The following is a 14,812-nucleotide window of genomic DNA, read 5'->3' as shown; positions in this document are numbered from 1 at the left end:
CTACAGCAGCTCTTCCCATCACAGCTTAGGAGGCAGTTTAATGATGGAATTGAGCATGTGTGTCCACCTCAGCAAGGAGGACAGTGGAAAGAAATAGAACAGCTGGCGCTATACAAATTTATAGTGAATAACTCACCAGCTATACTAAATTTCTAATTAGATTAGCAGTGGGCACCATGTTTAAAGATGCAACTTCTACCGTACAAATACGGCAGAGGTCGTAAATAGGTTAAAATAATGGAAAAATTACTCCAGTTTGATGTTTTTATAAAGTTTTATTTGACCTGAAAGAACATCTGATTTACATTTAAAACTTCTGGAACTGCTTTTTGGTTCCAGCTGCTTTTGTTACTTTCAGAACATTGAATCGAACAGTTTTGCTGAGAGGACGGCACTCTCCAACGGTGACAATATCTCCGACCTGGACATCCCTGCAAGACAAGAGGAAAACGGTCATTTCAAGGACAGGAAGAATCAGAAGACCGCTCTGACCATGCAGACTGCCATCAACACAACCCATACTATCCAGAACTCCCCTCTACTGACAATCACAAGAAGTTTTTGGATCCATGTATTAAAAAAATAAAAAAAATAAAATCAGCAATAAGAAAAGCTGCCAAAAGGCTATTAAATGGGCATTCCCATCTGGATATTTATGGCATATTGATAAGATGGGCCATATCTCCGGGACCCGATTCTATCATAAATGGGATCCTGATGTGAACAAAGAGCAAGGCATGCATGTGTGTCTTTTTCCATTCACTGCTACAGGGCTTGCAAAAATAGATGAAGTCACGTAGCAGAAAATGAAGGGGTGGAGAAGGTCCCAGATGTAGGACATGCACATATCAGGACATTTATGGCATATCACAACAACATACCATAAAGGTCCAGGTGGGACAACCAATTTAAGGTGGTTTTCATAGAATGGCAATTTATAATCTATACACACAATTGGTGCCAAGTGTCTATTCAATGGGGAGAGAGTGCTGGAACCTCGACCGTTCAGAAGAATTCTGTACAGAGATATCCTTGGCAGTCCCATAGGCTCTGGAGGGGGGGTTGGTTCTGGTTAGGAATTGGGGTCCCAGCAATCAGCCCCCACCAAGCAGACATTTATCACCTACCCTGTGGACAGTTTACGAGCTGTCATTCTGGGACGACTCCTGTAACTTTAATGCAGGTTATCTGCGCAGAATCCACCAGAAAGTGGAGTGACTGACAAAGCCTTTATCTGACCTTGATGTGGACTTACAAACAGCCCCTTCATCCCCCACAACTAGCAGGAAGGACGTAGGCTTCTCAGCAAGTGATCACACTAACAGATGTAGAAGGCCATTCTGACTGATATTTTGCACCAGTATTTCTAAGCTAAAAACGGGAGCAGAACCTATAGTGGGGGGGGGGGGGGGGGGGGGGGGGGGAATGAAAGATCTGCACCTCTAATATGTTCTGGGGAGGGACGCCTGGTTTTGGCTTACAAATACTGAAACCCGAGGCCTCATGCACATGACAGTGTGTATTTTGCAGTCCGCAAAAAACACGGATGACGTCCGTGTGCATTCCGTATTTTGCGGAACAGCTGGCCCCTAATAGAGCAGTCCTATCCTAGTCAATAATGCGAATAATATGACATGTTCTATTTTTTTGCGGAAATGGAATGCACACAGTACCTTTCGTTTTTTTTTCTCGGACCCATTGAAATGAATGGTTCCGTATCAGTCCGCAAAAAAAAAAAATGCTACGGACACAGAATGAAAATACATTCGGGTGCATGAGGCCTGACTGTGTAAAAAGTGGCCTTAGGCCGCTTTCAGACGAGCAAGTGTCAAGCTCCGGACCCGTCCTGACTTCCCAGCACTGACTGGTCCCATAGCATTATATTGATCTATTATGCTATGTAACCTTTACAGTTCTGGAATGTATTGGATAACACTGACAGCTGTCTGGAAGTTCAGGACGGGGGCCTTCACAAGCTGCAGATTGTGGCAAAAATGTCTGCAACTGAAAATGCGTTCCATTCACCCGAGTGGGGTCTGCAGAAATCAATGTGCTTGCTGATCCATTCCATGAATAGAACTGATTTTCAGTTGCCAAACTTTCCGTAACAAAACCCACAGCATACACGTGCACCCTTTCAGGGCTGCCATTTGCAGAGGTCCTGGAACAGCCGGGCGCTGCCATCTCAACCTCCCATAGAGCATACTCGCCATAACGATCTGTTCATTTCCCCCCCAGTAGTAGGAACCCCACCAATCTAACAGACATCTGGACAGGGAATAACTTCTATCAACTGGCATATCCCTTTAAAGAGTAAAGAGGATCTTTCATGGGATTATGGGTTACAAACCGGTACGCCCACACCCCCCCCCTAAAATACCCCTCCGGTCCAGGGCTGTGTCCCCGCTGTTTTTGGCGCCTTATATGTTAGAGCATCGGTACAGGAAGTCAGAGACGGCCGGGTTTTTCAATGGGCGTCTCCTTCTCCCTGGCTGCAGAGCGGTCCAATCGCAGTGGAGAGTGTCACAGAAAGGGGGAAGGGGGGGGGGAGCTGTTTTTTTCTCGCTGGCTGTGACGCTCTCCGCTGCGATCAGACCACGCTACAGAGAGAAGGAGATGCCCATTGAGAAACCCGGCCGTCTCCTCCCCCCTGTACCAATTCTCTAAATTCTAAGGGGGGGGGGGGGGAGAGAGAGAGGAGTGCTGGCATCTGTAGGGGCCGCCCTATCTGGTAAGCATACCAGTTTGTACCTCAATCCCATAAAAAGTCTCAGTCTCCTTTAAAAGGACTTGCCACTGCAATGCATTACAATACAGCTCTATCAGCAGCAGGTGTAACATATGGCTGATACAATGTGACTGCAGAGCGCCAAACCCCAAGCCATTACACAGGAAAAAAAAAAAAAAAAAAAAAGTTATTGTTCTCAGAATATGGGGACAATTTGGTATCAAATAAAGGCCATGCTTCATGTCACATGATTAAACGGTGCAAAATTTAAAACTCGTTCCACTAAAATGAGGCCTCATACAGCTATATCAACAGGAAAATAAAGTTATGCCATTCGTAATGGAACAAAAAATTGTTGCACCCTTAAGGGGTTAAAACCGACATTGCTAGGATTGGCAATTAGTTGACAGTTCTATAGCACCTTTAACCTTTATAGAATTGTACAAAAGGAAATCTAGTAATTCACGTCCACTCATTGTTCTGCCTCACATTTACTGCCAAGAGGTTCTGAGAAAGCTGCACACAATCCATGCTGACCTCAAGCTAATACCACATTCACATCCATTAGGGTGAATAGGTTTGTAACACTGTCCCTGCTGAGCTGTGTCTCCTGCACAGAGCAGCAGGGAGCTTACCACGGCAGGCTCCAGAAGCATCCAGTCTGTTACGGTAACTGATCAGGGCACCGCAATTTCACTGCAGGGGTTATGATCTGAAGGCACAGGGAGCCGCATCCCTTTGCCACGTCTCACAGATGCTGTGATCAGCATTGATAGCGGCATCTGAGTGGTCATCAAATGACGGGGCTAGGCACGATCGTCATTCCAACTGAGTGTCTGCTGTTGGATACAGCCGGCACACCGCAGCAGCCCACTCCATACAAATGCGGGTGCATAATGCTGATCAAATAGATCTCTCTAATGTATTTGTATGGTCTCCAGTAGGTGCATTGATTGTTTTGCTTTCCACCTACTAGCATACCAATAAAGCAGGGACTACATACATTGGGCAATCCATAACAACCAATGCAGTAGGAGCCTGTAAGACAGTGGACATCTCCACTGAATACTCACTGCCTTCTCTGCTCACTCTCATTGTCCACAGGTGACGCTTGTAAGCACTGAGATAATGGGGAAGCCTCAGTCCCTATAGTTCAACACCGTTAACCACACATTAAAGGGAATCGGTCACCTATTTTGAGCCTATAATATACTGTTAACATAGCAATGTGCAATAAAGTTACCTTCATTCCAGCATGTGTCCTTTCGTTTATTCAACTTTTCATTTAGATGAAAAAGCAATTTTTCTGATATGCAAATTAAGTCTCAAGGTGCCCAGAGGGGCGTTATTCTCCTCTAGTGCCCAGTAACGCCCCCCTGAAGTGCCCAGCACGCCTCCTAAGAAATAAATATACTCCTACATCCTTGCCGAACGGCGCCACCCCCTCCACTACTTCATTTCATTTATTCACTGCACCGTCCTTGCTTGCTCCTCTTGGCCTCCGAAATCCCGTCCCGGCGCAGTATCGCTGAGTGCCTGTACGATACTCCTGCTTTAGAGGGCAACAGCGCTCTGATTACGTCACTGGGCTCGGCGCCTGCCCAGTGACACTATTGAAGCTGTTGCCCTCAGGAGCAGAAGTATCGTACAGGCGCAGGCACTAAGCGATACTGCGCCTGCGCGGGATTTAGGAGGCCAAGAGAGGAGCAAGCAAGGACGGTGAAGTGAATAAATTAAATGAAGTAGTGGCGGGGGCGCCGCCGTTCGGCAAGGATGTAGGAGTACATTTATTTCTTAGGAGGAGTGCTGGGCTTGGAAGAAAGGCGGGCTGGGCGCGTTACTGGGCACTAGAGGAGAATAATAACACCCCTCTGGGCACCTTGAGACTTCATTTGCATATCAGAAAAATCGCTTTTTCATCTGAATGAAAAGTTGAATAAAAGAAAGACACATGCTGGAATGAAGGTACTTTATTGCACATTGCTATGTTAACAGTAATATAGGCTCAAAATAGGTGACAGATTCCCTTTAAAAGTCTGCACGGCAGCTCTTCTCTTACCTAAAGCAGGGGGAAAGATGCACAGACATGTTCTTGTGGCGTTTCTCAAAACGGTTGTACTTGCGGATGTAGTGCAAGTAATCCCGGCGGATGACGATTGTGCGCTGCATCTTCATCTTGGTGACCACTCCTAAGGAGAGGATAAGAAAGGAGGAGTCAAGTCTCCAGACAATGCAGAGGAACACTAACACTATAGATAAGCTGTAACCTTAACGATGCTGGACTAAGGCTACTTTCACACTTGCGTTTTTACTGGACCCGGCAGGGCTCAGCAAAAACGCTTCAGTTATTGATAATACAACCATCTGCATCCGTTATGAACGGATCCAGTTGCATTATCTTTAACATAGCCAAGACTGATCTGTCATTAACTTCACTGAAAGTCAATGGGGGACGGATCCATTTTTTATTGTGTCAGAAAACGGATCAGTCCCCATTGACTTGCATTGTCGGTCAGGACAGATCCATCTTGCTCCGCATCCCATGACAGAAAGCAAACAAGTAGTATGCTGCGGTTTTTCTCTCCAGTATGAGACCACAATGCATTTGAGTTTTCTGTTCTGTTTAGTTACGTTTTGTCCCCATTGACAATGAATGGGTACAAAACTGAAGCGTTTTTTCCGGTATTGAAACCCTATGACGGATCTCAATAGCGGAAAATATTAACGCTAATGTGAAAGTACCCTAATGTAGAAACTACCTGTAAAGCTGACTGGATCATTCCACATGCCATGGAAACTGAGACAAGAAACCCATGGCAGTCACGTGATAAAACCGCAAATAAAGTCACTTACCTGACAGAATGCGACCACGAATGGAGACGTTACCAGTGAAGGGACATTTCTTGTCAATGTATGTGCCATCAATTGCCTGAAAATAAAAGCAGATCATGGTGAGGCGACTCCTCGTGTTAAATGAAGCAAAAAGCTGATTAAAAGGGACTGTCCTTATGTCCCCATTTGTCAGTGTAAGCTCTCATTATGGAAGATTTCAATGTTTCCATGTATTACTACACCTGCAGGGTAAACTATCTACGGTAGGGTTGTTGTGATACCAAAATTTTTATTCGATTTCGATACCATAAAGTATTGCAATACTCTATACCATGTGAAAAAAATAAAACACCAAAAAAGCATTGTGCATTTTATGGAAAGTCCAGCCCATAATTGAACAGTTCAATCCTATTTTTTGGGGGCACAAGGTGACAAAAAAAATGGCGAATCGCACGGTTTTTATTAAATTTTTCTGTTGCGGTGTTCACCACATAGATTTATTTTTATATTGTTTGCACTTTTTTGGGAGTGGCGATCTGTAATTTATTTATTGTTTATATATTTTAGTGTTTTTAACTTTTTTTTTTAACAACTATTAGCCCCTTATGGTCCAGAACCTGGGATCTTTTCATCCTTTGTCCTATTCACCCTAGTAGAGCTCTATTAGGGTGAATAGGACCTCACACTCTCCCTGCTGCCCTGTGCATAGTACACACAGCAGCAGGGAGGTTACCATGGCAGCCAGGGCATCTGTAGCGTCCTGGCTGCCATGGTAACAGATTGGAGCCCCAGGATTACACTGCTGGAGCTCTGATCAGAAGCTGCCACTGCACCACCAATGAGGAGGGGACCCTGTGGCCACCAATTACTTCAATACTAGAGGGGTTGGGGAGGTGGCGCACTGCACCACCAATAATTTTAGTTCTGGGGGGGAAGGGGACGCACTGCACTACCAATGAAGATAAGTAACCTTTTAATACAAATGCAGGAGGCGGGTGCTGGCGGCTGAATCACATAGCCGGCACCCGACCTCTATGACGGGGCGCTGTGATCCGCAGCAGTTAACCCCTCAAGTGTCGCCTCCTGCATTTGTATTGATGGGCGAGTTATCATTGGTGGCGCAGTGGCCACAGCCCCACCCCCGCCCCTCTCTCCTTATTGGCTGCGCAGCCTAGTATCTGTAAATCTCAAATCCCGGTATCAAATAGATACCGATACAAAAGTATTGATTGGGTATCGATAATTTGATACCCGCTACAACTCTAATCTACGGGGTTGCCCACTTCACACAATCTTATCAAACAAGTGTAAAAATGGAATGTAGCCGAGTTCCTCAACCTAAACTACAGAACATACATTAGGAAGAAGCAGATTGACTGCACTGGTCTTACCATGGACATACGTAGGCCTGCAGAGGAGCTGTAGATTAGTAGGAACTTTTTTTTTTTTACCAAGGCCATTTGCAGAGTTTTTAATTTCTTATATTACTTGCACTGGTGAAATAAAAGTCTGGCTGTAAAACTCTGCCCAGCCCTATAAGCACTGAACTAAGGGCAGCGTGGATTTTCTCTGGGTGACAATCACCATCACAAACTGAAGCTTCTTCATCCATGCAGCATTACTGACCCCAAGAATCAGAAATGTCAAGTATTGCAATTTTATTAACAAGACCCTTCAGTTCACAAGCATTTGCATAATTAAAAACCACCAGCTGCCTCAGACTACACTGCGTACAGCGATCTGGTAGTCAAGCCATTCGCCCTACACTCAGCCCACCCAAGATCAGGAGGCAAATGAGTCATTACCAAACCAGTGCACACAGCCTAGTCTGAGGGGCTGGTGGCAACTTTACAGAAATGACGAGGGGACTGAGGCACCTCCAGAAAGCCCTCAATTACACTAATACATCTACAGAACATCTCCCACTGTCCCTGGATCAGTAATTTGTATGTCAGTGTGCACCCCCAAACCAGCCATGGAGCGCACTGAGGACTCCTGTGCATGAGCACGTAATGGAGAGGACTCCAGGAGAAGTCCTCTCTATGCATTCCAGGGCCAGTTTGTGGGGGCTTCGAAGGGGAGAGGGAGCGAGTATCGACATACAAATGACTGATCTGGAGTCACCGGCAGGTGTCCCATACATGCAATATTGTACTTGCCGGAGACGATAGATTCCCTTTAAACATAAGCATTATAAAACAATGAATCCAATGCTACTTACATCTCTGGGTGTCTTGAATCCCAGACCGATGTTCTTGTAATAGCGGGGTAGCTTCTCCTTGCTAGTCTCCCCAAGAAGCACACGCTTCTTGTTCTGGAAGATAGTTGGCTGCTTCTGATAAGCCCTCTCAGTCTGTAAAAACAGAGATAATACATTAGTGTGTGAACCGCGTCATATGCGCCGACATCACTAGGACCTGGATTGTAAGAGAACCTTGCATTTCTAGCCCTGATCGGAGTTTAACTAGGACAGGCTTGTTTACTGACTGCATAGGTCAGTAGTCTAAGGCCCGACTCCTCCTGGCCCTCTCTGCATTGATGAATTGCAGAAGTGGACAATCTGTATCAATTCATACCCCATCTGCAGCGCTACACATTGACCACTGGCTCACATGTTAGAGGGTTTTCCCGAATGTTTGATACTGAGAAATCCTCAGGATAGGTCATCAATATCGGACCGGTAGGGATCAGCAGTTTGAGGCCACAGAGGTCCTGTGAGCACCGCAGTCTCCTCACAGCTTACCACTGACTTGAAAGGGACTGAGCTGCACCTACGATATGTGACCAATGAATGTCATCATAGGAAGAGGCTGTCAGTCTGCCGTGATCGCCGCAGTCTCTTCAAAACAGCTGATCGATGAAGATGCCGAGAGTCGGACCTCCGCCGATCACATATTGATAACCTATTCTGAGGTAATCAGTATAAAAAATAAGTATCTTAACTGCCCAGTCTGATGTACATAAATCTCAATCCCTGTGATGTTCTAGCATTAGGTGGTAGATTCAGGGTTTACACCCAGAGGGTGAACGTTTCCACAGCCTATGTTAAGACTGCATGCAGTCTGGATAAGGAGCATCCAGGACCCCAGACTGACGCACGGCACAGACACCAAGACGCTGAAACATCACAGCAGGACAGAACTGTGCGCTGATGGACAGGACCAAGCAAGATATTTATAAGGACAGAACTTTACAGTCGCTGAACTTCCAAATAAACTTTATTAATATGGATTCTAAACGTGACCAATGTGCTATGCAGGACCCTTTCCTCCGGGCAGATGTGCTATGTGACTCCGGCCTGTACAGCACTGCCGCCCCAGAACACTGCTGACCTTTTAATAAGCTTTGTTTGAAAGTTTACACTTTAAAGGGTTTGCCGCCTCCGCTGCTCCACTCTGGTTTGACAGCACTGAAGCCAATCACTGGCGACAGCGGTGACCATTTATCATGAAGCAAAGGGAGAAGGTCTCCACTGCAGCCAGGGATTAGCAGCAGTTTACATCTAGAGAAGTGAGCTGAGCGGCAGAGGCCGCAGGAGCCAGTGTCAGGAAGCAGGATTCCCATCACCGTTTTTTCTGCATTTTTTCCCCCGTGTTAGGGCTCTTTCACACTTGCGTTGCTGGGTTCCAGCATAGAGTTCCGTCGTCGGGGCTCTATGCCGGAAGAATCCTGATCAGGATTATCCCAATGCATTCTGAATGGAGAGAAATCAGTTCAGGATGCATCAGGATGTCTTCAGTTCCGGAACGGAACTTTTTTTGGCCGAAGAAAATACCGCAGCATGCTGCGCTTTTTGCTCTGGCCAAAAATCCTGAACACTTGCCGCAAGGCCGGATCCGGAAATAATGCCCATTGAAAGGCATTAATCCGGATCCGGCCTTAAGCTAAACGTCGTTTCGGCGCATTACCGGATCCGACGTTTAGCTTTTTCTGAATGGTTACTATGGCTTCCAGGACGCTAAAGTCCTGTTTGCCATGGTAAAGTGTAGTGGGGAGCAGTATACTTACCGGCCGTGTGCCCCGGGAGCCGCACGGACAGTAAGTATACTGCTCCCCCGCTCCCCACTAATACTATGGCAACCAGGACTTTAATAGCATCCTGGGTGCCATAGTAACACTGAACACATTTTGAAGACGGATCCGTCTTCAAATGCTTTCAGTTCACTTGCGTTGTTACGGATCCGGCGGGCACCTCCGGCAAATGGAGTACACGACGGATCCGGACAACGCAAGTGTGAAAGAGGCCTAAAATAACAGATCTCAGACAGAAATGTCTGAAACTGATGCTCCTGGTCCCCGCACCGCCGCTGTTTGTCCCCGTGCCCGGATGAAAACATCTGGTGTCGCTAATGAGGCTCGTCACCATCCCCGCCTGCCACTGGCTGCTTCCCCTTGACACCGGATGTTTTCATCCGTTCACGGGGCGAAACGCGGACCAGGGTAAGTATATTAAGCTTTGGGGGAGGGGGGGGCGATGTGTAGGATTGGATAACATTTAATGTACAGGATGCTTTTTTTTTTTCAGACGGATCAGAAGAACTTAAAAATAAACAGTGATGTGAACCCGGCCTTGTACGCTTCACAAATGTGCACAACCCCTTTAAAGAGTTTTTAATGTTTCTCTGCCAATGCAACCATCACATAGTACATAGCCACTCATCAATTCAAATTGACACCATTAGGGTTCAGCGAACCGTGTTCTGATTACTGTATCCGAACCCAATTACTTAAAAAAAAAAAAAAAAAAAAAACTTTAAAAAGGTGTTGTCTGGGGTCAGACCTGAACCCGGACATACCCATATTTTCACCCAGGAAGCCCCCCTGATGTTATCTCATGCTCAGATGTTCTCCTTTGCCCTGCGCTGGATCGCGCAGAAGCCCGGCAGTGTGTTCGGTGACGTCCGGACTCTGATGGTCCAGCTTTAGCGCTGCCCTAGCCGTTTTACTGACTAGGGCAATGCTAAAGCCCACCCATCAGTGCCGCAGATGTCACCGGAACTCCTGAAAATGCCTTTGCCCTGCGCAATTTTGCGCAGGAAAAAAGGAGCGGAGCGCATCGGAGCATGAACTGCTCCAATGCTCAAGTCAGGGGGGGCTGCCTGGGTGAAAATGGAGGTGAGCTGAACTCAGACAACCCCTTTAACAACATCAGCTCCGTCCTACTGTAAAATGTATGTCCTCCGCGGAGGTCTTTCCAAAGTTTCTGCAAATATGACTTGCTTCATCATGCCTCCATCACGCGTCACTGTTTAGTCGCAAAAAATTACTGTATCAAAACACAAAGCCGGGCCTCATTAACCAAGCAGAGTTCAGCTTTGTATTTTGATAAAGTAATTTACGCAAATTAACAAAGTGACATGTGATAGAAGTGAGACATAGTAATGATATGCCCCCATTGTCTGATGTGGGTCGCACCTCTGGGACCCGCACCTACAAGAAGAACGGAGTCGGGGAGAGTTGTGGCTGGAGGACCCCAGTGGTGGGACCCGCACCTATAAGACAATGGGGGCATATCCTAGCGATATGCCCCCATTAAAGTGATTTTTTTTTATGAATCTGGTTTGGATACAGCAATACGAACCCGATTTGCTGAACCCTAGAGACCATATAATAACCCTTTCCCACCCAACCGCTGATCGCCTCAGGTCTGGCTGCTCGAGCCCCTCACAGCCTGCACACAGCTCTATTCTGCAGGCAGTCACCTCTCCTGGACGCCGCCTGTACATAGAGTCCACACAGGTCACGTGTCACATGTTATAACACATACATGTTCCTGCCCCACATGAGCCGCCCATGGAATGAGGTTTACAGACACTGACGGGGAGAAGCCCTGCACATGGGGACCACCGCCCGGTCCAGAACATTACACCCGGGCACAGCACACATGGCAGCAGCCGCCGTCATGGCCACCCATGCGGTATCCATCTCCCGGGCCCCCTCTTACAACCGCCCCGTCATCATCTCCAGCTGCCCCCGGACGTCCCCCGCCCCGTTCTGAATTCACTACACAGCTACAGGAACGTGAACAGCGGATTCCAGCGCCCGACCATCCGGAGCCCTCACCTGGATATCCGCCATCTTGGCCTGCCGGGTGAAAAAGAGACCAGAGCGCAGTCACGGGGCTTCCAAAGGAAAATCTAGGAGCGGAAGTGACGTACATAATCTCGCGGTAGCTGAGCGTTCGGCGAGATCGTGTAGTAGGCGTGGCCTGGGATGCAAATAGAGGAAAGGGTAGAATAGGATCACGTGACTCGCGTTATGTCAGAGAAGCCGCAGGGAATGCTGGGACGTGTGGTTCTTCCACAAGAGTCATTTATCAAAACTGGTGTGCAGGAAAAGTGGCTTTGTTGCCCTTTGCAACCAACCAGATTCCACCTTTCACTTTTCACATCTCTTTTGGAAAATGATAGGTGGAATCTGATTGGTTGCTATGGGCAACTAAGCCACTTTTCCTGCACACTAGTTTTGATAAATGTTCTCCCCATTGTGTGAATATTACATTTTATCCTGCCAGGTTCTGTTCCTACAAGTGCCCAGGAAGTGGAGCTTCATTGTAAAGTGCATTGCTTCACAGCCCCTCCCCTCTGAGTGACAACGGTGGCATCCAATTAGGAATCCAGTACAGCTGTCACTCAGAGGGGAGGGGCGGTGAAGGCGCTCAATGCAGAGAGCGCTTCACAGTGGAGCTCCGCCTCCTGGGCAACCTGGCAGAATAAAAGTTCCTGTTCACACTACTCCTGATGGGAAAAAAAGCACCACAAAGGAATGTTTGTCCTGCTCTCACCAGTCTCTGTCAGCAGTTTAGCATGGTCAAAACTGCTGGCAGACTCCCTTTTATCATCACTGTGGATGACGTAAGGGCAAGGAGCAGAGTGGGAGATGGAAATTGTGCTGAGAATAAAATAATCTTAATGGGGTTGTCTTATGAAGACATGCTCGCCCAGGATCCCCCTCTATGGGCCAGGAAGGAGGGCCATTCTGTGTGGCGGCCATGTAATTACAAAGCTATGGTGCAGTGATCAGCTGTTCTGAAACTACAATTCCCAGAATCCTCCTTTCACTTCTACGGGAGTTACAAGAACAGACGAATAAGTGTGCATGCTGGGAGTTGTAGTTTCACGTCAGCTAGAGTGCTGAAGGTTGCTGATCCCTGCTATAGGGGAAAATAATTCTCACCTGCAACTGCTCCTATCCATAGCTGCTGTGGGTGGTTAGGGTGGAGTAGGCCAGTCCTGGCATTTCCACAGAAAAAGTGGAAATGTGTAGAATCCGCTGTCCCATTTTCAGTGTGCTAATGCGACCATGTGAACATACCCCAAGGCCAAATTGACACAGCGGATTTTCCATGGCATGTTTCTGCACCAAAACAGAGTACGGAACCAGTTTCTCATTGTTTTCCATTAGAAATCTGCTGTTTAGTTTATATGGAACATTTTTACCCTGTGCGGCCGTGGACTGATTCTCTGCATCGTGGGGAAAAAAAAAAAAAGATAGGAAAAAGTCGCACTGAAATCAATGGGAGACCTGAAAACCACATCAACATCCGCACGGGAAAACCGCATAAAATAAAAAAAATATATAAAAGTGCAGGAATATTGTGTAAGGGTACAGTCATACACGGTGCATCTGGCTGAAATCTGCAAATGCTGTGGATTTGCTGTGGGTTTCACGTCCTGCATTGCAAATGACATCCTGCAGGTTTAAAGAGGTTGTGTCACCTCAGCAAGTGGCATTTATCATGTAGAGAAAGTTAATACCAGGCACTTACTAATGTATTGTGATCGTCCATATTGCTTCTTTTGCTGTCTGGATTCATTTTTCTATCACATTATACACGGCTCGCTTCCAGGGGGTTACGGCCACCGCTGCAGCGCAGATACAAGGTGGAGGGGATGGGAGATGCTGCGCATGCCTACCTATGTGCGCTCCCACAGTCCCAGGCCACCAGAGACGCCAGGGCTTTTTCCCATATGTGCAAGCATGTGGTTGTAACCATGGAAACGATCAGTGTATAATGTGATGGAAAAATGAATGAAGCCAGCAAAGGAGGCAATATGGAGAATCACAATACATTAGTCAGTGCCTTGTATTAACTTCCTCTACATGATAAATGCCATTTGCTGAAGTGACACAACCCCTTTAAAATCCACACCACGTCCAAGTTATGTACTTTAATGCTGCTGTACAGTTGTGCTTGAAAGTTTGTGACCCCTTCAGAATTTTCTATATTTCTGCATGAATTTGACCTTCAAAGGCTTAGGAAACCTTTGGGGACATTTTTTAAATAATTGCATTTTACTCATTTTGGGCTAGAAATAATTTTTTAAATTGGTCTTTACTAAAAATGTGCAGCTGTTTCACAAGGGTTAAAAATCAGTCTGTTTGCGCGCCGTCACAGTCTATTTTTAGCAAACTGCAGACGGGCAGCAATGTTCTTTTTGAGGAGCAGTGGCTTTCTACTTGCAATCCTGCCCTGCACACCATTGTTGTTGAATGTCCTACTGATGGTGGACTCATGGACATTAACATTAGCTAATGTGAAAAAGACCTTTAGTTGCTGAGAGGTTACCTTGGGTTCCTTTGTGACCTCACGGATTATTATACTCCTTGCTTGCTCATGGCATGATCTTTGTTGGTCGACCACTCCTCGGGAGTGCAATAATGGTCTTGAATTTCCTCTATTTGTACACAGTCTGTCTGACTGTGGATTGGTGGAGTCCAGACTATTTAGAGATGGTTTTGTAACCTTTCCAGACTCAGGAGCATCAACAACCCCTCTTCTGAGGTTCTCAGAAATCTCCTTTGTTCATGCTATTATACACTTCCACAGTCATGGATTGTGAAGCTCAGACTTTGATAGAGCCCTGTTCTTTACATATAACAGGTCACCCACTTACACCTGATTGTCATCCCATTGATTGAAAACACCTGACTCTTCTAATTTCAACTTCAAATGATCTGTAATTCCTACAGGTTCACTTACGTTTCACTCTCACAGACATGTGATAATTAGGGATGAGCGAAACCGTGGAAGTTTGGGTTCGCCAGGTTCGGCCGAACTTCAGGTCGTCCAAGTTAGGGTTCGGGACCTAAACTTGACCTCGAACCTCAACCCTATTGAAGTCAATGGGGACCCGAACTTCACTTTATGATTTTCTGCTATAACATGGTTATATTGGAAAATAATAGCATTCTTAAGACAGAATGCAAAACAATATGGCCATTTAGGGGTTAAAAAAACCTAACTCTCCT

General features: G+C 46.5%; 1 protein-coding gene across 1 annotated transcript; it reads right to left on the bottom strand.

Annotated features, from left to right (window-relative positions):
* Positions 1-255: 255 nt before the first annotated feature.
* On the bottom strand, positions 256-11,735 carry RPS11 (ribosomal protein S11). Its single transcript, XM_040407716.1, has 5 exons — positions 11,624-11,735; positions 7,782-7,913; positions 5,582-5,657; positions 4,788-4,917; positions 256-431 (listed from the first exon to the last, which is right to left on the bottom strand). Exons 1-5 carry the CDS (start codon positions 11,636-11,638, stop codon positions 308-310), a joined length of 477 nt encoding a protein of 158 aa, XP_040263650.1. The 5' UTR covers positions 11,639-11,735; the 3' UTR covers positions 256-307.
* Between the last annotated feature and the right edge of the window lie 3,077 nt (positions 11,736-14,812).

This window comes from Bufo bufo, chromosome 9, assembly GCF_905171765.1.
Source record: "Bufo bufo chromosome 9, aBufBuf1.1, whole genome shotgun sequence".
Classification (NCBI taxonomy): domain Eukaryota; kingdom Metazoa; phylum Chordata; class Amphibia; order Anura; family Bufonidae; genus Bufo; species Bufo bufo.
Note: the sequence above shows the minus strand (reverse complement) of the source record. Positions and strands in the feature narration are given on the sequence as shown.

What these genes read in the sequence shown, in the direction of transcription:
- RPS11 (XM_040407716.1), bottom strand. An exon ending in GATTCAAGACACCCAGAGAT is followed by an intron (nt 5,658 to 7,781) that starts GTAAGTAGCATT and finishes TTTTATTTTCAG; the next exon opens with GCAATTGATGGCACATACAT. An exon ending in CATCTTTCCCCCTGCTTTAG is followed by an intron (nt 432 to 4,787) that starts GTAAGAGAAGAG and finishes CTTGTCTTGCAG; the next exon opens with GGATGTCCAGGTCGGAGATA.